The 23,376-nt window shown below is 44.5% G+C and overlaps 1 protein-coding gene across 1 annotated transcript in view; it reads right to left on the bottom strand.

The window, feature by feature from the left end:
- LOC103188800 (glypican-5-like) overlaps window positions 1-18,377 on the bottom strand; it is a 176,148-nt gene extending 157,771 nt beyond the window's left edge. Inside the window, exons 1-2 of the mRNA XM_007909017.2 lie at window positions 18,350-18,377; window positions 8,929-8,999 (exon numbers count right to left, since the gene is read on the bottom strand). Coding sequence (XP_007907208.2) covers window positions 8,929-8,941 — 13 coding nt within the window. The 5' untranslated portion in view covers window positions 8,942-8,999; window positions 18,350-18,377. The remainder of the gene's footprint in view (window positions 1-8,928; window positions 9,000-18,349) is intronic.
- Between the last annotated feature and the right edge of the window lie 4,999 nt (window positions 18,378-23,376).

The following is a 23,376-nucleotide window of genomic DNA, read 5'->3' as shown; positions in this document are numbered from 1 at the left end:
GGTCAGCCTGATTGGCATTGGCAGAGCACTGATCAATTTAAGTAGGTGGTTGATGTATAGGTTGCAAATATATTGGAAAGAGTGACACAAATCCCCACCCGCCTGCAGGTGGTCTCACACATCAATGCAACCCGCCTAAACTCGGCACCAAATGAGGAATGTAGGTTTGTCCGCTGCTGTTGTTGGTTACAAATGCCACCATGTAACTGCCCCAGTTGATGAGGAAAAGTTGGCGAGGAAAGGGTAGGGTCTCTCACAGCACATGTTCTCCCCTTTTGTTACAGTAGCTCATGAAAGCACTTTTTTTTAAATCGACTGTTCAGACCAAAGATAATAAATAATGACAAGAAAGCAAAGAATTTCTGGTGTCTCTTACCATTTGTTAATAAAGTCTTGATGAATATTCCTTTAACTCTCCTAACTGCCATCCTGGTTGAGATTAGATAACTCAAAAGTACACAATTCAAACCCAAGACCTTCCTGGTCTCACATTATGTAATGGCTTCACCAGTGAAGCCATCAGACGTACAGCACATTACTTTTTGTCTGAAGCAACACTGAAAAAGTCTGGTGTTGAATGTGCTAATAAATGAGCGTCTGCTTTTTTGATTGTGTTTTCCCATCTTTCTGCCGACTGTATGAGTTAAGGGCAGTCTGACCCCATGTCTCTACAGAAATAAGTCTATGGTATAAACCGTCCAAATTTCAGCGCAAGCGTAGTTCAAGAAATGATGTAAAGGGATCTTTATTGTTCCATCAATTTATTCTTCATCGTTCATTCTGAGGGCCACATTTTACTGAGCACATTTAATCCCCCAAATCCCATCATTCTCCCCCAGCAGTATATCAACAACAAAACTACATTTGTATAGCATCTTTCACATCGGGAGAACGTCCCAAAGCACTGGACAATCAGTGTTTCAGACCTAAGCAGGGGGCTAGGATTGGGAAGGGTGGGGCGGGGAAGGAAGGAAGGAAGGCACGGTCAAAGAGAAGGGTCTTGAGCCTGGTGCGGGAGAGGACACAGGCTGATCTGCAGCCTATGGAGGGAGTTGGGGCGTGCGACAAGCAGGGAGTTTGCAGTCAAGCTTGGATGTTATGAATGCGTGTATGAGGGTTTCAGCAGCCCATGGTGTGAGACAGTGGCAGAACCGGGCAACATTGTGGAGGTGGGAGAAGGCAGAGCTTGTCATGGCATGGACATGGAGTAGAAAGGATAGTTGAGGGTCAAACAAGTCGCCAAGGTTCCAGCCTGGCTCAGTGAGATGGAGTGTCACACTGCACTCCAGAAGGAAGAGTTATGCATCAGTACATTTCTAGACACTAGTAGATGTCCAGATTGTCCATCAGCAGGATAATACCCATTTATAGCTCAACCTGGTCAAGTCTCCACCCAACATCTATAACTTTTCCAGCTGAATTCACTGGATAGCATCAGCCAACAAAGATCAGGGATCCAACCTGAGACCTTTGTGGTCTGTGCAGCTCAGTGCCATCATCAAGTGAGCTATTGAGAATAAACAAACTTCCTTTAAGACAATGGGGTCAAAAGTGGATATCGAAATGACATATCAGCTGGACACAGTGCAAAGAATAGAGGCTGGTACTTGGAATGTCAGGATAGCGAAGGCAGAACTGTTCACTTAGATTTACAAGTGGTTGTTACCGAGTGGTAGTGTTGTACCAGCACTGTCGGACCGAGACAAGTGCAATGCTTCACGGGAAACCCAGCAATTGCTCCAGTCTCCGCCTCTCAACACTGGCTAGTCTTGAGCTTCCTGGAGCAAGAGGAAAATAAACGATAGCTCTCAAGTACCTCTTGGTTGTATTAAAAAAAACGATAGAAGAGAATCTCAGAAAGGTAGTCTCTTACGTTCCTTAGTTGACAAGTCGCTTATAAATTCTGAGTTCATTTCTCTTGCATCCTCACAAATCCACTATGTTCTTGGCCAGCAGCCGATGTCCAAGCCACTTGATCTGTATAGGCCGGGACAAGTGCAATATTGAGTGAAGTGTTAATATTGCTGCTCATCCCAACCTGCACACAATAGGGCAGGAGAGTCTTGTAGATCACATCACCCTCTGAAAAGCAGCAGCTCCCATTGTGCTCCATAATTAACACTATTACCTTCGCTGAGTAGAGTGCAATACACCCTCTGGAGGGTGTCAAAAAACGTAACCCAATTTTCCACCAACTTGTTTCAGATTAGGAAGAGCAACAGATTACAGTGAATCCATCCTGTTTTTCTCAGCCCCAGGAAATGAAAACCGAGCAAGCAGAAATGCTCGCCTGTACTAGAATTGGCTGTTTTTCCCTCCAACTGTTTTCTCCTGCTGCATCACAGCACAGTCCAGAGATCAGATAATGGGCACGTTTTGTTCTGTAAGACAATTTCATATTGCACAGTTGCACCAGCCTAAGCAGGAAGGCAAAGGGGAACTATATTGTTCATTTAAAGATATTTGCCTAAATTACAGTCACTACACTTTACAGTAAATCCTGTGAAACGCTTTGAGACATCCTTCCGACTTGTAAGGTGCTATATCTAAAGTAAGGTTTTAAAAATGTAGTATTTCATGTTACTGTTCATGGCAGAATCACCACAATTTTCTTTGCAGTTACCTTACTTAGGAAAACCCCACTTTTGTTCCAAGATGTCTCTAAGTCATTGCCACCTACTCGCCTGCAGTCACTGTTGAATGACTTTCGTTTTCTTCTTTGCATCAATACCAAATCGTCTTATTGATGCTGGACAATGTCACAGCCCGTTCTCTCTAATCAGTCAGTGATGATCTTCAAAGAGTTTATTTCCCTGTCTATTTCCAACATACAACATAGTCAATGTTATCGGCATGGCCGACCACTCACCTGACAAGAACATTCTTGCTTGTCTAGCCATCAGTTGCACGCCAGGTTAAGTTGACTGAATACTCACCCACTAACATACTCGGGGAAGACCAAAAGAGCCATCCGGAAGGAAACCTCTATACAGATGGGCCCCTCACCTTGTGCTGCAATCACTGCCGCAGTCAGTTTTGCGTGGATTTGCACAGTACTGAGCATCACGCAACTGACTGCAAAGCCAGCAAAACTAACCAGAGTCAGCTTACACCTGCCTCTCACCATCCAGTGACAATGCCATGTTCTGGAGACCGATATTTGACTTGACAGAACAAAAGGCAATACCTCAGAAAGTTATCCCAAAATCTTATGCTACAAAACAAAATTCTTCAGCGTTAAAAGATTTAAAAACAACTCCAGCTGGGAATAAAACGTTCAGCCTCCGCACATTTGGCAGTTCAGATTGCTCGGAACTTCTCAAGGCGCTCGGGTCATAAGCAGCTCTGAAAGTGATTGTTCTGCAGTAGGAATCAATGCCAACTACCTGCACTACAAGCACTTTTGGACTGCTCAGACACAATCCACCATTGGAAGATCACAGTCAGTCAGACCTGTTGGCATCTAAAAAGGTAAGGCACAAAAAGCTGTAATACAGGAGCTCTCGCAAAATCCAGCCAGACAAAATCCAGAATGGTCTCCCATGAGAACATCATAAACTGTGGATCTTTTATTGGATCCACTGCGACCGTTCATACCAACAATATCTCACAATGCCAGAAGATGGTTGCTAGCTGTTCTTTTCAAGGCTCTCTTCCCTCCCGGGTCTCATGGAGATGCAAAACAAACATTGAAGGCTGCCTTTAGGTAAGGTTAAGAGTACAGTACCTCAATTGATATGGCCAAAAATATCTTTGTCCCCAAGAATTTGTTCACTTCCACAAATGGATAACAAAGAAGGCAAAAATCAGACAAACTCTTCCCTTCCCTCTTCGAAGGGGGCAGCTGGTTGTGTACGTAATATAAATTATGCACAGCTGGAAAATCCCGTTCATTCCCTGGTTTATGCTGAGTTATTTGATGCCAGGCGAGGCACTACAATAACCTAACACTCCTTGGCTTGGAGGCGGAAAAACAAGGATCTTCCTACCGATCACAATCTAATCAGCGGTGTTTCAAAGAATGAGTTAAGACAAGATCAGACTCGGTCACTATTCACCCTACAGCTTAGAAACCTGCAGACACCTGGGCTCGCACATGAAAAATGACCTTTAGGGGAGATACTGGAGGGCAGCTGGATCTCAATGATGTTTATCTCAGTTAAAGCCAAGAATCAGGAGAAGAGGGGGACAAAAGGGAAGGAGGGTGAAAAATAAACTCGAGAAATAATCCGCACAATCATGATCACTATCAAAATGAGAGAAGCTCGAGGATTACTGTGAAAGAGAAATACAAAAAAGCAAGGAATAAAAAAAAATCCCAAGAGATATGGTGCGTGTATTTAAAAGAATGTAGCGAACAGCTTCAGGAATGCAGGCTTCAACAGAGCTCCTCAAGGCACCTGGAGTATCAAATGTTAAGCATAAAAAAAACACACCCAACAGTGAGCAACGCAGGAATGAAATACAAATCAGGTGTTTAACCAACCCATTCCAACCCGCTGCAGATAAATCTCCAATAAAGGACTCTGGAAAGCATACACAGCAGCAGCTTTCACTAAATTAATAATAAGAATCCTTATTTGGTATTGCGGCATTCACATCCGCTTGGATATCACAAAGCGCTTCACATGATATACTGTAAAGTACAGTGACTGTGCATTTTGTAGGCAAATTATTTCTACGTTTGAAAAAAACACGTGTTGATCAACTTTCTGAGTACATACTACAACTAGAAGGCAGTGGCTGCATTGAAGATAGAGGCCATTGGAAAGGGCAGTTTCCTGTTTCCCCGTCAGCGATTGGGCACAGCAGTGCTTGAAGTGTAAATAGTGTAGCTAGGATTCACTCTGCACTACCTACCACTATTTGCACTTTGGTACTGCGGACCCAGAATTAGCTCCCCTCACCACCCTAAACAAGCACTTGGTCAGCCCTTTACCCTCAATATTTAAAGGTTTCAGTGAAAATGGTTGCGGTTAGAAAGCTTTCCCTGCCATCCATCCTATTGTGAAAGACCCTTACCCCTCTCAATTGAACATTCAAACTTTCATCAACCACTGATTTCCAACACCTACAGCAACATCCTAACCCACTGCCAGACAAAGTGATCTTGGAGCAGCCCATACTATCTGGGAAATATCCCAGCCACATCACTGACAAAATGGTTGCCCAAATATACAATGCCACGTTCGACTCCTCACCGTAAAGATGTGCAGTTACCATCGCAACCACAGAATAGCCTGCAATCTGCAAAAGGCAATAATCCAAGGAAAAGATACGTTTTAAAAAGGTGAAAAATTTGATGCATTATTGATCATTCACCACTTTGTAACATGGAGTGCAAATTACATGGTGATTATTGTTATATAATGGACACTTTAACTGCTGATAATAATAATAATAATCCTTGCATTTGATATAGCGCTTTTCACGTCGGGAGGACGTCCCAAAGCGCTTCACAGAATATACTGTAAAGTGAATTGACTGTATATTTGTGGGCGAACACGGCAGCCAATTGCGCACAGCAATGTCCCACAAACAGTCGTAGATTGAAAATGACCAATTTATTATTGTTTTTGGTTTTGGAGGGATTATTATTAGTGCTGGTTGCACTGAAGTAGTAGGAAGTCCTGTTCCATCGTGCTATATATAATATATATTATACATATATATACACACACACACTCAAAATATTTGAAAGCAGAAATATTTTGGGGGTAATCAACAGTTTCATAATAATAATCCTTGCATTTGATATAGCGCCTTACCACATGCTAAGCTTAATCAGCAACTGGAAAAACTCTTTTGGTCAATTTTCAGTCAATCAGGGCCCAATAGGGTCAATCTGGATCCAAGATCTAGAAATGGATGGCAGATCAGGGAGGAGAGAAATGGGGGAAGGAAAAAGCAGAAAATAATTAGACTAACACTTTGCAATAGTCTACCCATTGCACTATTAAGGCTACTCTTGGCAATTTCATGTTCAGGGAGGTTTCTGTCACACTGGTGAATAAAGCCACTCTGAGGAACACATTGGCCTGTGCTCAAAACCTCCCATGATCAGCATGGGGAAAGGCCAAAAATATTTTCACAGCTACCCCCGGTAGAGAAGGATAGCTGCCAACTACCCTGGGATAGGTTACCAATCTCACCACCTTACGTTATTTGTGGAGGCTTCAAGACGTGGCTTAATATTTTGGTGTCATCCTCAGTCACTCTGTAAATGTAAAGTTTATTATGCTCGCCAGGCCAGTGTACTGAACTCACGGAGTAGGATTAGAATGGGAGTTTCCTATTCCCGCACATGGGCATGGTCAATAAATTTACTGCCAAATAGAAATAACAAGCTTGTTTTACGTTTCTTTAAATCCATCCTCGTTTCACATTTTATTCCTTCTCTCTCTCTCTTGTGACCTGCTGGAGACAGAACACAACAGTAATACTCAAGGGGATAAAAAAAAGGAAAGCTGTGATTAGCAGGAAAGGAAGGGAAAATATACTAGAAAGACACAAGCGACAAAACTTTTATAAAAGGCCGACAATTTTAAAGGCAAAAAACACACCAGATATTTGTATCTATTATACAGAACTCTGCAAGAACATCAATGTACATGCATGTACTAAGAGCTCAATGACTCCTCTGCATGACACCAAGGCCAAAGAAATACATAAATGTAAATATTTTTATAATAAAATAAAATCCAAATGGTAATTTCTGCCAGCAAAGATTCACGAGTCAAGAGGAACAAAATTCAGCCTGGTGTTGGTCTGAAATCTTAAAATTTAAGAGCATGCAGAATTCATTTTTAATTTCAAAATCGTTTCTCTGCCACTCTTTTTAACCAACTTTCAAATCGAGACTGAAGGTAAAAGAGTTTTTAAAATCCTAAGACAACGGTGTTAAACTAAGACCGGGTGAACCCAAGAGATTTGAAGAGGAAAAGGCAGAGGCAGGAAGCGATCAGCCAAAACGTTCCAGTGCTTTGCCAGGTCACGATTCTGAAGTCTGGATGTACAACCATACACACTGGCAAGAGCAGTGGGTCACTCTATCCTAAATCACTCCTGGAGCCAGTCTGGCAGCTGAAAGCGGAATGCCATCACAGAGGTAGGATCTTCAGGGAAGATGGTTTGTACGAGGAGAACAGGAAGTGCTTACACTGCAGTAGAAGGTCCCATCACTACCTGCACTGTCAGCACTTTGGCACTACTCGGACAGGTGCTATTCCACGGAAAGATGTTGCTCCAGCAGACTGCCAACTCTTCAGAGGCCATCCAAAACCTTCCAACAATTTAGCCAAAAGCTTCGTTCACAACCATGCCATTGCTTGCTGAGATGAGGAGGAGAGACTCATCCATTCTTCCATTATCCCAGGTCAAAATGGCATTAAAATGCTTATAAAATGTATCTAGAGTGTCTCTATAACATCTATAGTGGAGTTTAGGGGGTACAATGTAAAATATAACTTCATCCAAACTGCGAAGTACAATACACCACACCCAACAAGGTATCCAGGACTTTACTTTTGAGCAGTTAAACCATGTGAAACCACTGTTTGCCCTCCAGTACTTCAAGCAAAGGGCTATTATTCATGGAAACCTCGGGTTGGTGGACAGTAACGATGAGGAGGAATGCTGGATGAGTTTCTCCGCCCTAGCTAGGACATTTCTAGTGAGATCAGTAAACGAAGAACAGGACTCACAGAGGATTGAACTTGGCACCTTTCCTTCAATGGAGTTTGTTAGCTCATTGGATAAACTTGAGGCAGCATATGGGGGGGGGGGGGGGGGGGGGGGAGAGAAGGATCAGCTTTTACACCTTCATTCAAGGATCAGAGAATGTGAAATTTTCTTATACACCAATTGATAAACAAGCACTTCACAGGTTCTGTCACTATCTTAGTATATGATTTTATACAGGAACTTTTTAATCTGTACACAGGGAGGGCAGAGAGGGAGCTGAGAATATGGTTAGTTAGTAGGAGAGAAGATGAAAAGGCTGCAAGCCCTAAAGAAAGCTTTTCTATCAAACGGTGCAATTTTGAAAAGGTACAATTCTTTTTTCTAACAAAAAAAAGTTTAAACGATCTGGCCATTTCTAAGGCATCCAGACAAATTGTGTTTAAAGAGCAGAAAAGCTATTCATTAACAATTCGGTTTGACCACGAAAGCTGTTAAAGCTCCTCCGTGCAATAGGCTATTTAATCAGTCAAAGTCCCCATCTGTCCAAGAGATGAAACATCTGCAGGGAGTAGATGGTGCCCGTGTGAGTCCCTTCTCCCCCAAGCTGCCCCCTGGGGTCATGCCATTTCTGAGGACGAGTCATTCGAAGACCTGCCTAGTAAAGCCATTTCTCAGTGAGTGCACCGTAAATTGGTGAATTAATGCATGAATGAATGAACGAACGAACGAATCAATGAAAGAATGAAAGGAGCCTTCTCCCCCCACCCCCCGTCTTGTCTTGTGTGTAGCTTTGCCATGGTTCTCACGGTGATAGGGAAAGAAAAGGCGGGGGACCACTGATCCCATTCTCTATTGTGTATTTGACCCTCGGCCCTTAGTAACCTCTCCTCTCTGACCTCAACAATGGCTACTCTGTCAGCATCAATCATCGTGTCACGCACACTAATGCAGCATAAATTCCTTGGCCAGTCACATTTCAATGGTCCCTTCAGGGTCACTGTCCTCCTAGGTAGGGGGCTTCTCCCATTACAGTTTGTATAGAAGGGCCTGCAGATGGCTAGTAAAAGCGACAATGGACTGTCAAAGTTCAGGGAGAGAAAAAAAATCTAACAAACCAACCCGAGATCAAATACTTTCAACCACTAGAGGCTCAAGTGGTTATTGCACAATGTCCGAATCCCTAAACCATCCCTGCCTTTGATCTCCATCAAACTCAAAAGTTTGTTATAAAATATATTTAATTACCTACAATCGTCATTTCTACCTCCTCTGCCTGGAGACAACCGGGATCCAGTTAGCAGTATTTTACCCAGCACCTGTGGAGAGAAAGAGAGACCAGTCAGTGATTCAAAGCTTAAAGATTTCTTAAGAGATCAGGTAGAAAGACTAAATTACACTCATTCAACTGTAGTATTTGTAGTATCATTGAGAGATACTGCACACTTTACATAACATTTAAACCTATTTCTGATTTTGTAACATCAGCAGAGATTAACTTGAGACCAGACAAACAATAATCCTCTCCTTTGATATAGCCCCTTATGTCGAAATGGCTGAAAGAGCTTAAGAAGTTTCCGAAGTGTAGTGACTGTGTATTTTTTGCAGGCGAACAGGAGAGACAATTTTTGTACAGCAATGTCCCACAAATAGGAGTGGGCTCATTTATTATACATTTCCCAGCACAGACTCAAAAATAAATCCAGTGCAAATTAGAGCTTTCTGGTTGAAGGAGCCTGTACAGTGCTGTATTGGAAATATTTAATACACTGTACGCTTCAGTGAAAAGTCGATCTCAGGTGCACAGGGTCCTACAATTGGCTTCAGTACCACTGAAAAATAAAGTCAGACAAGATACCTACTTCCAAACTATTCAGCAACTGGTGGCAGCTAAGTTCAATGGAGACATCCCTCTTCCTCCCTTCCTCAGCCCCTAACTCTCCCCCACCCCATAGTCAGATAGACAACAACAAGAACATGCCTTTATATAGCGCCCGTCACACGGGGTAGCATCCTGGAGAGCTTCGGACAACCTTCATTGCCTAGACTTGCAGCTGAAGATGGCCCTTACGCGAGACTGTCAGTGCCTGTTGAATTCATCCCAATACAAATCACTGTCTCCAGAAGAGTGGATCCAGGCTGCACTTCAGTGCAAACCTGGGTCAAATAGGGAAAGGCTGGACTCGAGATGTTTCTGAATATTTACAGAAAGGCAGAATTGCAAGAGTGGAAGAACAAAGGGTTCCATTAGATCAGAATTATATAGAAGCCTTCACTCAGATACAGATAATAAATTATCTGCTCCTTAAAACTGGTCAGGCAGCAGTCCAGCACTACGGAATGGGCAGGAGTGTACGAAATGTGTGCCTGATCTGCACTTGGGACTCATAAACACTTGCACACCCTGATCCTATTTGCACGCAAACGGCTATACGCTTGTGGTTTAGGGTGCCAGCACGACACCCTACAGGTGGCAAAATGGGACGAGAGAAGAGAAACAAGGACCAAGCTGACTCAGGGTGCGCCGAATGAAGTAGCTTCAGAGGAATGAGAAAGAGCTGGTGAAAGTAGAAAGCTCATGTGCAGCAAAGAATAGAGAAGAATCAAATCCCTGCTCAATTCTTTTGGGGACAGTTCTGGATCACAGAACATCCAAAACCCAGCCTGGTCAATTTTATCCACACATAGGGCAGGCTGCGCTCTCTCTTCTCAGGAGGCAGCGCAACAATGTTTTGAAGACAGCAGCGAAGGTTTGGTTTAACTGTTGCTGCCTCCATCCGGATGAGTGATGCTGCCCTTGCTCAGCTGAGTGCCGAGGGAGAAGCCTATCTGTCACTAGCCCTGAAGATAGCCCTGAAGAGAAGGAACCAACTGTGCTGAGCAGGAACACCAGATAGCTTCTCCGACAGTGAACAAGGTCAAGCAATAACGCCTCCTCCGAGTAAAACCTATTAAAACTTATTGGGCAACTGATTATTTGCTGAACCCAATCTCCCTCTGCGTTGTCTCTTGAGGCCATTTTTTAATCAAATTAACTGAAGACTAAAAATTGGTACTCTTCCTTCTACCCCCATTCAAAGAAAAAACAAAGCCGATATCAAGCCCAGGATAGCTAAGTTGGGCTGATGTCACCTTCAGGGGGCTACAAACAGCTTCAATGTGGTCCAAACAGGATCGGGCTCAGCTGTGAATCCGCCAATGGGCGAATAAACTTTAGATACTCACACATTAATAATAAGTTACCTGTACATCAGGTCTACATCTTCAGGGTATGTAACACAGCTGCTGAGTATCATACTCTATTCCAGAATGCTTCTATTAATTTGAGTTTGACACCTTTTATTGAAACATCTGTAATCGTTTCTCACCCCCATGAGGACACAGCATTGCAATTCCTTGCCGTGCAGTCAATCCCATCAAAGTCAGCTTGGCAGTCTGTGCTTTCCTACTGGCACTCAAGCCGTGGATCACTGGTGAGTCAATTACCTGCTTCTTGGATTCACTTTCACTGGAGTTGACCTTTACACCGATAATATGCACCATTTTCCCTCTCTCCAAATCACCTTATCCTTGGCCAGAATTATTGTTTACTATCATTTGGCAATGAGGGAGTATGAGGGAGACAATGGGGGCCCTAATATGCACTGATTAGTGAATCTTTGGTGTTTGGTGAATACAATGAATCTTTCAGTGTGCTCCAACGATGGGATCCTCCACTATAAGCTACTGGGTAGAATGGAAATGGCACACTGGTGGCATTTCACTGGATTGAGGTGAAGTAGAGGCAGCTTTACTCTTGCATCAAAACACCAGCAAGGTGTACATTAAACTGATTGCCACACGGACAATGCAAAAAAGTCTTTCCAATAGGAAATCCCATCATAAAGACAAAATGAAAAGATCACTATGATTTAATGCTCAACACAAGATGGTCAATCTGACGTCACACTCACAGACTGAAATAGGCAAGTGTTCAATTTCCCAGCAGAAAATTCAGCCTAAAAACGTGAGAGCACAAAATGCCTGCACATTTGCAGTGGTGATTTCACACAAGCTATTTATTAATATTACATTTAAAGAGAGAGAAAACAAGGGTTGTTCAGCTTTGTACGGGATCTTAGAAACCAAGTTATCACAACCAGCGGCACTGGATAAAAAGCCATGACTTGCATTACCTCGGTGACAATGCCTGGGGCACAGAGAATTCACCTCCGCTGACAAACTCCCCACGTTTCTGGCGCCAGAGTAACAGAAGCCTGTAAATCAAATTCACAGTAGGTAACAGAAAGGCAATGCCCTGACGACTCCCATGAACTCCCATTAGATTCAGTCAATTTCCCCTAAGCAACATGTGCTGCAGCATCTCTCTTTCCAGGACTTATACACCACACAAGCTCTGTTTAGCAATACTTAGCTCCTCAGAAAATCACTAATATCGTACTGACTCTTCCCAATTTCCTTCAGCCCAACACGTTCACAATCTCTTAAGCATGGTGATGGGTTTCCACATGAGTCAGACACCCGGCTGATCAAAAAAAGACAGAATCTGTTTATCTGGCAGTCCTAGGCCCCACTCCTACTCACTCTCTTCATTCAGTCTTTATTTCGCCTCCAACTAAGATCTTAACTCCAAACACTCATTACTTACATTTGCTGTCTCTTCCTTTCCTCTTTCCAGGCAACAAGTGAATTGACAAAAAAGCACACAAAATTCATTCAGCTTGAAAAACTATTGAGTCGGCTCATGTGTAAATATTATTCCTCCGAGTACAAGCCACTCTGTGCTCCAATCCACAGCTTTGCCTGTCCACTTGTCTCCCAGCTAGAGTTTGGATACTTCCGTGCATTTAGCGTCTTTCCTCCCGCGCACATAGATGGAAGTTTTGAGACGAAACTCACCTTCTCTCTTGCCTGCAGCAAGTACACCTGTAAAAAACACTCAGCTCAATGAACCCTGGCAGGGTGCCAGCCCTTCATACCAGCCGCCAGCCTTCAAGAGCTTACAACAGTAATATTTATACAACAAGCAGCAGGCCCTCGTTTCAGGTCTTACGTGCTTTAGCACTAATGAAGGAGCTGCCACTCAGGGTCGTTGAGAGGTATGGAAACAGCCAGACAATATGTAGTTTGCACTAGATGGTCACAAGGCTTGTTCAGCATACGGGAGCCAAGACACAATGGGACAGGAGAAGCAAACCTCACACTTAAGCCGATATGCTTTCATGTTGTGCCAACACAGTTCTTGTGATACTCTGAATTTGTCACCTCACATTGCTCCCACTTCCATCAGCCACAGTGAATTACAGCCATCAGTACTCCACTCTATTGTCACAAACTCCCACTGATGTTGTGAAGGACATAATCTAAATCCTCTCATCGACACATAAACAGATGCAACTAATATTACCAAAATTCTGCCAGTTGGATAAGAAAGCCAGATCAAGCCCCACGTTGGGACATTTAGTCTCAGCTGAAACTCCAATGCAATGCTGAAGGTGCCATCCTTCAGAATAGAAATCAAAGCAAGGTTCGGTTTGCCTTTCCGGGTAGATGTTAAAGATCCAATGCCATTATTCAGTGAGATGGGAGTTTCTCCCACTGTGCTGGTCAACAATCCCCCAAATACATAGGTCATTCGCTCTATGGCTGTTTGTGGGACATTGCTGTGTGCAAATTGGCTGCCATGCTCACCTACAAAATCTAGTTATACTTTTTACTATATCCTGTGAAGTGCTCTGAGATGCTGTCCCCGATGAAAAGCGCTATATTCAAATAGAAGTGTTTTTATTGCATTAATATTCATCTCGCCCGCTCTCATGCACTTTTCAAGCTTGGCTCAGTGAAAAAACGTGGAATGCATCGCTTTGTTAATTCATCATTTGATCCATGTTACATTATTCTCTAACCATGTAACAAGCCACGGCTGTTAGAATTGAGATTCGTTAGGCCTGTCTCGGTGGCATGGGGTAGTGGTGGGGGGGGGGGGGTGGGGGAGGATAAAGAAAAGCAAGGGGAGTGCACGATTGAACCAAGTTACATAGTGCAACGGTGCTGCAGGTTGTGATGCATCCCATTATTGCTACGTAACCAGGAAAGACAGCCCTGCCTGAGGTAGTGTAAATGTGAGCTCTTAAACTAAAGATGAAAAGTTTACCTTCTCCACCCAACACCAGCCATGTCATCTGCTCCAACTATTTCTTGAAAATTCAATCCCCCGCCCCATCAGTAGAGGTGGTCCCAAGGATTCTGCACATCTGCCGTAGCGTCCTAAAAGTCACATTGAAAATTTTTTTTTTTTTTTAAACTTATTGTAAATCAAACTCAATTTATTTAAGTGGTTTGGGTGGGGTGGGGGGGAGGGAGGGGCGGGGAGAGGATTGGGGATAAAAACAAAGAATCTCCACCCAGTGAGTCCTGCCCTCTTCTTGACGGTCAGTGGAGATTGGCAGTCACAGTGCAGCTTAATTCTAAAGCACTCAAGTGTAAAAAATGGTCTTCTCTGCTTCAGAGGAAATCATCTCCAGCAATTTAGTCACAGGAGACATACACACTGATCAGTACAACACTTGAGGATTGCCTTACAACCTTTAGCCTTCTTCACCCCTCAACTACCCTTGCCTATCCTGGGGAGGGTTCTGCAGGCATTTTCCCTGAAGTGGCCATATGTCATATACGAGTCCTGAAAGTAAGGGCTCTGCGATGAAGAGCAAGGTGCACCGTAACCAAACTCAATCCTGTCTCACACACAAACCTTTCCAGCAGGAATCACCAGACAGCAATCCGAAACAGATAATTTGAAATTTTAATTAAAATAATCCAAGGCCAATCTTAGCCACCTTACCACCAAACCCACTGAGATCAACAAAGACCAGGGATCAACCTGGGCCATTCTGAGTCTGCGTAGGTCAGTTTCACACTGGGCCATCGATGGAGAAGAGCCAGAGTTCACATTTGTACAAACAGGTATTAATGTTTTTGTGCAGGAAGAGATGAGCTCTTCCGAAGTGGTGTGAATTAGATCCTTTGTGCTGACCAGCCGGTCTTGACACATTTTTTAAAAAATTTAAACCCCCCCATCAATAGTGGTGGTCACAGAACATTTAATTACATCCAAGTGTACTTGTCTTCGAAGAGCAACGAATGGTTGTGTGCATTAAGCTTTAAAAGGTTTAAAAATCTGACGAATGGTACACAAACCTAGCTGGGATTTGGGTGGGAGGTGGGGGCAGGGAAAGAGGCTGATCGGCATATTAATAGCCCTGCTTTTGCTCATACTAACCCCATGGCTCAAAAACCACCAAGATTCCAGTTCAAACCTCAGTTTGTGCTGAATTAGCTGATATGACAGTGCACTCTATTAAGGCAACATGTCATATAAAAGGGAAGGAGAAGAACTCTCTCTGAGTTCTTGCTCCTAAGCTCACCCAGAAGTAGATCCAATGATGGAGCTATAATCTGTACAGACAAGATGGAAATTGTCTTTGATCAAGATATACATGACAATCCTATGCTGTGTAGCACCCACCCTTGCACAAGGCTTTAGGAACTTATTTCAGTGACAGTCTCTGAATTGTTTGGAAAGTCTTTAAAATTGCTTAAAGTCTTTAAAAGTTTAATTGCCACAGGATGCGTTCATTGCCTCTTTAGCCAGAATTAGATTTCCATTTAATGCTACATTAATAACTGACGGAAACCAGATCCTATATTATTCAAGTCTAGACCGTGTTGCTGATAAATGAAAGGGCTCCTTCAGGTTTCTCCCTAATTGTAACTCTCAGCATGCTTATTACAGCTTACACACACACACATCACATTACATTTATTTACTCCTGATCCAACCACTGAATTCCAACAGAGCAATCTAGATTTCATACCACTCCCGGAGTATAGACTGCCTGATCTAAACACGAGTGACAAAGGTTCAGCAAGCTGAACTGGCAAATTACACCCAATGGAATACAGATTGCGAAATCTCTATCCAATAAGGCAGCCAAGTTCAAGATTTGTTTGTATGGAGTAAAAAATAAAAACACACAAAAAAGTCTATTCTTTCTTGTGATTTTTATTTTTACTCCACACAACCAAATCTTAACAAAAACACCCTACTTACTCACAAATGTTCAATACTCCGCCCTTATTTTTGTGGCATAGATGCAATCAATAAACCCCTCCACCCAACGTCAAAACAAATCTACCTCCCAACTGTGACATCCAGCCACTACCCACATTGAACACGTAGGTGTTAAAAAGAACAGGAAAGTCTCTACGTGGTTTTCATCAAGCTGTCCATTGCTACTGTTCATTTAAAGAAGTGCTTACAGACTAGCCTTTCAGATCAACATTGCTGGAAGGGTTTACTAACATAGGCAACAGGCTATGAAATAATTGAGTCCAACAACTCAGATCAATGTTAGCGTAGATATCGCCAATAGCATGGTACAGAGGGCAAAAGTGCAAGAGAACTGGATTTAACTTAGCAAAAATACAAGCATCGCACAAGTCATCTCCCTCTCATGGTTAGCTCAGGAAATCCTGTAAGCCATGGTGCAGAGGGAATGAACCTAGTGTGAGATTTCATGCCAATCGATCCCCCACAAAAAATAATAAATTGGTTACTTCAATCCACGAATGTTTGTGGGTCACAGCTGTTCGCAATTGGCTGCCGCATTTCGCCCACAAAATATACAGTCAATTCACTTTACAGTATATTCTGTGAAGCGCTTTGAGACGTCTCGAAGAAGTGATAAGGCGCTATATCAAATGCAAGGATGATTATTATTAATTCTCTCCCCAGGTGACCATGTTCCCTCAAGCTTAAGAAAAAAAACTAAAAGAATTTTGCTCGACGTTCAATAGGGATATGATGGAGAAGCCGGGTGAAAAAAGGAGCAGAGTGTGAAGCTGTCCTGAGAACATCCAGGGCAATTAGGGCAGTTCACTGAATCTATCCACAGCGATTCCGGACAGCAAACCTGAAAACCTTGTGAAAGTACAAATGAAGCCAAGAAGGGTCTCAATGGAGAGACTCCCTCTTTAAAAAGAGGTCAGATACAGTTTATAATGCCTTTCATGCTGTGACATGCTAAATTGATAACACTGACAGGACTGTGTCCTGTTCCATTTTAGGAGTTGTATCCAATGTAACCAAGTTGATCCATGATAAGATCCATATTGTGGAGCAACATCCACGATACGGATCTTAAAGGTTTGCATTCGGCCACACCTATAATAGGATATTTTCCTGGAACTGGCTAGAGGCTGCAGTTCTGTACCAAGTCCACAAATAGCAGTGTGGTCACTCAGGTTATTAGTGTATTGGTACCAGTACTGTTTTGGCAAGAAGAAAGCACGTTTAACCAATAACACTTAACTCACTGCTTCAAATTACTCCCTGTACTACCCGCATCCACCCTGGTGTTGTACACTATAGCTTAAAATGCTATCTTAAGACAGAACCTACATTTGGAAAGACAAAAAAAATCTAAAAACGCACCTCTGCTGTTTTCCACAGTTCAAACCAACACAGAGCAGCTTGAAAATATCCCCTTCTCATCATTACACTTGAGCAAAATCCTAGACAACACCAAGCATCAGTCATTTCCCTATTAAGGACCAATGGCTTTTGACATTGCAGCAACCCCAAGTTCTAGAAAGCTATTCCAAGCACTTCCAGACCCTCTTTTACATAAAAGTGCTATATAAATGCAAGTTGTCATTGCCGTCGCTGCTTTGCGGAGCAATGAAGGAATTAATGCATTTCTCATATGAAAGGCCTTCATTCCTCCAGGAGGGATAAGACCCAGCAGAGTCAGTCAAAGTCTTACTCAGCAGCTGATAAAGTTAACCGTGTGATCATACATTGCCTTTGTCAAGGTCTCCTGAGAAGATGCTAAGAACTCACTGTGCCCAGCCTTAACCTTAAGGTTGCCACATGTCTGCTTTGGGGAACTGACAGCCCTATATTAAGAGGATAGCTCAGGGACTTGGCAAAGCAATGAGTTAACACACTCTCCCTTGCATGTCCATAACTCAAATAAAGCACAACCTAAATGGGACGAGCATATTCTCTGCTGGTTCAAAGGGTCCCATATGAAAGGATTTTGGGACAATCTCAACGCAGCTCATTATAGGTACAAGACTGCATCATAAAACGGCTATACAAGTTGTAGTTTCACAGATAATACAGAGAAACCAACATTTTCCAGTAGTCTAGTAAAAGGTGTCTGATGATCAAGTAAAGCCCAGATAGCCTGTGGTTGACCGTGATACTCGGGACAACCAGTTGGGAAAAAGAGAACACAATCTCACACAAACCTCCTTGATAAGCACAAAATTAAAAATAGAGAAAAGAAAATGAATACCTGGATAAGAAACGATGGACACTAACAAAAAAAAGCAGCAAGGCATGAATTAATATCATTTAAGTAGCAGCCACAATAATAATAATCCTTCCATTTGATACAGCGCCTTATCACGTCGTTGAGACATCTCAAAGTGCTTCAAAGAATGTACTGTAAAGTGAAATGACTAGTGTATTTTGTGTGCAAAATGCATTAGCCAATTACACATGGCAACGTCCCAAACAGTCATGGATTCAGTGACCATTTTTTAAATTATTACCCCATGAAAAGCGATTCGCCAATTGACTAACAACCGGGTTCCTACTTACTTCTAGGTAAACAGAGGCGTGTGGATGAGTGAAAATAAACTGCAGATGCTGGAAACCTGAAACAAAAAAGAGAAAATTCACAGGTCAATAAGCATCCGAAAGAGGACGACAGGTCGATGTTTACAACACATCCTCCCAACAATGAACAACAGTAACTTAAACAATGATGATACCCCTTCTTGCCCCAACAATGCGGTGGGTCGGTGGGTGGGTGGGTGTGAGAAGAGGGAAGATCAGAGAGATTAAGATTAAATCTGGAGAATGCAGTGCAAAGCAAGTGCTTCCAAAAAACAATCAGAAAAAAACACAATTCTGCTTCATATTTGCTGATCTCAATTTAGGGGGAAATTTGTCTTTCTAATTCTCTCTTTAAGTTAAATCATCTTTTGACTCCATCAGTACCACAAAGAGAAGTGCTTCACATATAGTGTCCAAGAAACCTAAATTCAGAAAATAAGGATTTTCCTGGGCGTTGCTGTTTGTAGGATTTTTCATTAAGCACAAGGGAAGTTGTGTAAACATTTTCACACTAAGCATACTTGAACTGTGAAAACACCTAGCACTCTGGTTAAAGATATTGTTCTTCCAAACTTGGGTTGTATCTCGAGAGAACACTTTACCAAGATGAAGTATTCAAGAGTGCTGGGATCAATTGTAGTGTATTAAAGGCATCACACAGGAAGTAGTATATTGACAAGAGTAAAGCACATTCGCTTAAGTGCAATGTTTTCCTGTTGTGTATTTGCACTAATATGTTAAATAAGCACGTAACAATATTGCAAATCATTTAAAAGTTCCTATTCAGCCTTGATACTGTGCAAACCAACTTGCTTACGCCAATATTTCAATACTTCTGTTTATATCCGATCAACCCTTAAAATGAGCTAGAGTCGCTATCTACACTGTATGGCAATTTGTAAATCATCGTATTTTCAACAGTTACATTTCATTGAGAAAAACACACCCTCACTTAAAACCCCCTGATGCGTTAAATATTAGGCAGATGCTCAAAGCTTAATATCTAATGGCATTTGATAGCGACAAAGCTCAGCTGTCTTGAACTAAGATTAGTTTAAGCCATCTGTTGTTGTACCTGTATCCAATCTTCAGTTGATTTTGGGTGGGGGGGGCATGGAAGCTGTTGCTAACTTACAGTACCACATACCCTCCCCCCCCGATTCTGGATGCGACCAGCCCTGTAAATAATGTGATGCCAGATTGCTGAGATGGTGAAGAAGGTTCAATCCCTCAACACAGGACTGGCTGGGTTAATTACAAGGCAGTAATCAAACTTAAAGGGGTTCAAATGACAAGCCACAAATAGCTAGCAGACCATGGCGATTCGAACCCAGACACTAAATTTGATCCTCCAAAGCAAAAACGTACCCAGTACATTTTATGGACCAGGTCCCACTCACTGTCATAGGAATGGACCCGAGAGCACATTACCTCGAACAGGAGCCTTGAAAGATTGAATTGTTGATGCCATTCCTGCAATGCTTACCAATTTGCCTCTGCGTAAATCAGAACACAAATAGCAGAGCAATTTTACAAGGCAGTAATTGCATCATAAACGCAGGTGAAGATAATAAAACCATAACAGCAGCTGCATGAAGTGAACCCCCAAACAGTGCCGCTGCTCTGTTAATCATTCCAAACAGGAAGTTAATGATATAACCATATAACACGTTTTGCCCACAAAACACAGTCAATCCGCTTTCCAATATATATTTTGTGAAGCGCTTTCGAATCGTCTCAACGCTGCGATAAGGAGCTATATCAAATGCAAGGATTATTATTATTATTATAACCTGCACGCACTCCATAACTATTATAATAACTTCAGGGTGGGTTGAACAGTTTTATTCTGTTATGTCAACTCCCCTCGTTTAAATGGGGTGGTGGGGGGGGGTCGTATGGGGGAGATCTGAGGCAGTTCCACCATAAGCTTCAATGCAACCCATGTTCAAACGTGCCATCACCAATGGAGGAATGAAATGAAACCTCCTCCCTCCTCGCACAGGGGGGAAATCCACTGGTCGCACTCACACACAAAAAAAATAAGTCAGTGTATATAACATAACAAAACACACTCGTGAGCGACACGGGAAATGCTTAAAAAAGAAAAAGGCACTTAAACTGGTGACCGTTTATGAATTTAAATTCACACACAGACAGACACACACACACATAGACAGAGAGACACACAGACAGACACACAGACAGACAGACACACACACACATAGACAGAGAGACACACAGACAGACACACACACACATAGACAGAGAGACACACAGACAGACACACAGACACACACACACATAGAGACACACAGACACACACACACATAGAGACACACAGACACATAGACAAAGAGACACACACACAGACAGACACACAGACACACACACAGACACACAGACAGACAGACAGAGCATCAGACTGCACTGTTTCTGTGCCAGAACAGATACGGGAGTGTTTTGATCCGCTGTGTATTGTGTAATAAAACTCCTGCACCGCCTTTTAGGACATGAAAAGAATTCCCGAATCCCCTCCCGAGTTGTGCAAGAACGGATTTGGGAAACCGTAACGTTAAAAGAAAGAACAAAAAGAGAGGAAATCACTGCGATCGGATAATATATCCCCCACCCACACCCCTCACCCCCACCCCCCACCCACACACACCCCTCACCCCCCACACCCCTCACCCCCTCACCCCACACACCCCTCACACACACACCCCTCACCCCCCCACCCACACACACACCCCTCACCCACACACCCCTCACCCCCCCACCCCCACCCCCACACCCCTCACCCCCCCACCCACACCCACACACCCCTCACACCCACACCCCTCACACCCACACCCCACCCACACCCCTCACCCCCCCACCCACACCCCCCACCACACCACCCTCACCCCCCCACACACACACACCCCTCACCCCCCCCACACACACACACACCCCTCACCCACACACCCCTCACCCCCCCCACCCACACACCCTCACCCACACACCCCTCACCCACACACCCCTCACCCACACCCCCCACCCACACACCCCTCACCCACACACACACCCCACACACACACCCCTCACCCCCCCCACACACACACACCCCTCACCCACACACCCCTCACCCCCCCACCCACACACCCCTCACCCCACACACACACCCCACACACACACCCCTCACCCCCCCACCCACACACACCCCTCACACACACCCCTCACCCCCCAAAAAAAAGCTAAAGAGAACAAAAAAAAAACCTCGGAAATTATCCCCTGAACTTTACGTGGAGTACAGACGCCCAAAGGGGCAGCGATCTGCTCAGAGGCATCTGTTGTGATTTGAACCGTACGCTTTTAGTTTAGTTTCCACGGGGGAGTGGGAGAGGGGGTGGGAGGGGAGGGGGGGGGGGGAGTGAGGGAGGAGGGAGTGGGGGGAGAGGGGGGAGTGGGGGGAGAGGGGGAGTGGGGGGCGCTTTAGCACCAACGATCCGATTCCCAGATTAAATATTGGTGAGGAATCAACGTTAAGCTGTTCTCTCTCTCTCTCTTTCTCTCGTTTCCTCGCTTCCCTTCCACCCCCCCCCCTCCCCCCCCCCCCCCGACAACAACAACAACACCACCACCAACACCCCCCACTCACCCACTCCCCCTCCCAACCCCTTTCTCTCTTTTTTTGTGTGTGTGTGTGTGTGTCCTTCCCATTTCTCTCCGATCCCTTTTAGGGGCACTTTCTGGCTTCTTTGTTTCTTTCGAAAGAAGGGGAGGGGAGGGAGGGGGGGGGGAGGGAGGGAGGAGGGGAGAGGAGGGAGGGGGGGGGGACAGAGAGAGAGAGAGAGGGGAGCATGGAAAGGCCACAAGCCGGAAGAAAGGCCTGCAACTCAACTTAACAAAAGTGGCGCACTTCAGCCAATCTTCCCGATCTCACCCCAACGATCGCCAGATCGCAAAGGGTGGGGGGGGGGAAAAATATGTAACTATTTGGCAATTCCCCTCCCCCCCCCCCACCACCACCCACCCACCCACCCACCACCCACACACACAAAATATACATACACCTTAAATGAACCTCCACACCAAAAAGAGGCATCGTTTCCTCTCTCTCTTTCTCTCTCCCCACCCACCACCCACATCAGGGTGGTGGAGAGAGAAAGAAAGAGAGAGAGAGAGAGAGAGGGGAGGGGGGGGGAAGCAATTGAAAGCGAGATCAAAGCCAGTGAAAGAGGAGGGGGGGAAAAAATAGAGATAAATATGAAATAAGAGGAACTGATCGCTCCCTCTCTCTCTTCCTCTCTCTGTCTCCCCCCCCCCCCCACCCCCTTCTTTCTGTTTCCCTCCTTCTCTCCCCCTCCCTCTCTGTGTCTCCTTCCCTCTTTCTCTGTCTCTTCCTCCCTCTGTGTGTTTCCCTCCCTCCCTCTCTCTCGGTCTCTTCCTCCCTCCCTCTCCCTGTGCCCCCCCCCTCCCTCCCTCTGTGTCCCCCTCCCTCACTCTCTCTCTCTGTGTCCCCCTCCCTCTGTGTCCCTCTCCCTCCCTCTCTCCCTCTCTCGGTGTTCCCCACGTGTTCAGTCTGTGGTGCGGATCTGCCCCGAAACTTACAAATGTCCGAAGGTTCCGAAAGAGAACGCGGAACGGCAACAATGTGGCGAGTCGTAGAACCTCGGCCACCGCCGCGTTCCATCCCTTTCGCCATGCGTCCACTCACTCACTCACTCACTCACTCACAGCCGGGGGGGGGGGGGGGGGGGAGAGAGGGGGGGGGGGAGAGATGGGGGGAAGAGGGGAGGGGGGGGGAGAGAGGGGGGAGGGGGGAGGAAAGGGGTGGGGGAAGAGAGAGGGAAAGAGAGAGAGAAACCAACACACACTTTTTCCTCTCTCTCTCTCTCTCTCCCTCCTTCCCTCCCTCCCTCTATAGCCATTGTACTCTCCTGGAGATCCCATTCACAGACTCCCTTCCCGGGTCTCAGTAAACACACTTCCTTCCCTCTCCCCCCCCCCCCCACCCCCTCTCTCCC

The sequence above is a fragment of the Callorhinchus milii genome, unplaced genomic scaffold (genome assembly GCF_018977255.1).
Source record: "Callorhinchus milii isolate IMCB2004 unplaced genomic scaffold, IMCB_Cmil_1.0 Scaffold11, whole genome shotgun sequence".
Taxonomy (NCBI): Eukaryota; Metazoa; Chordata; class Chondrichthyes; order Chimaeriformes; family Callorhinchidae; genus Callorhinchus; species Callorhinchus milii.
Note: the sequence above shows the minus strand (reverse complement) of the source record. Positions and strands in the feature narration are given on the sequence as shown.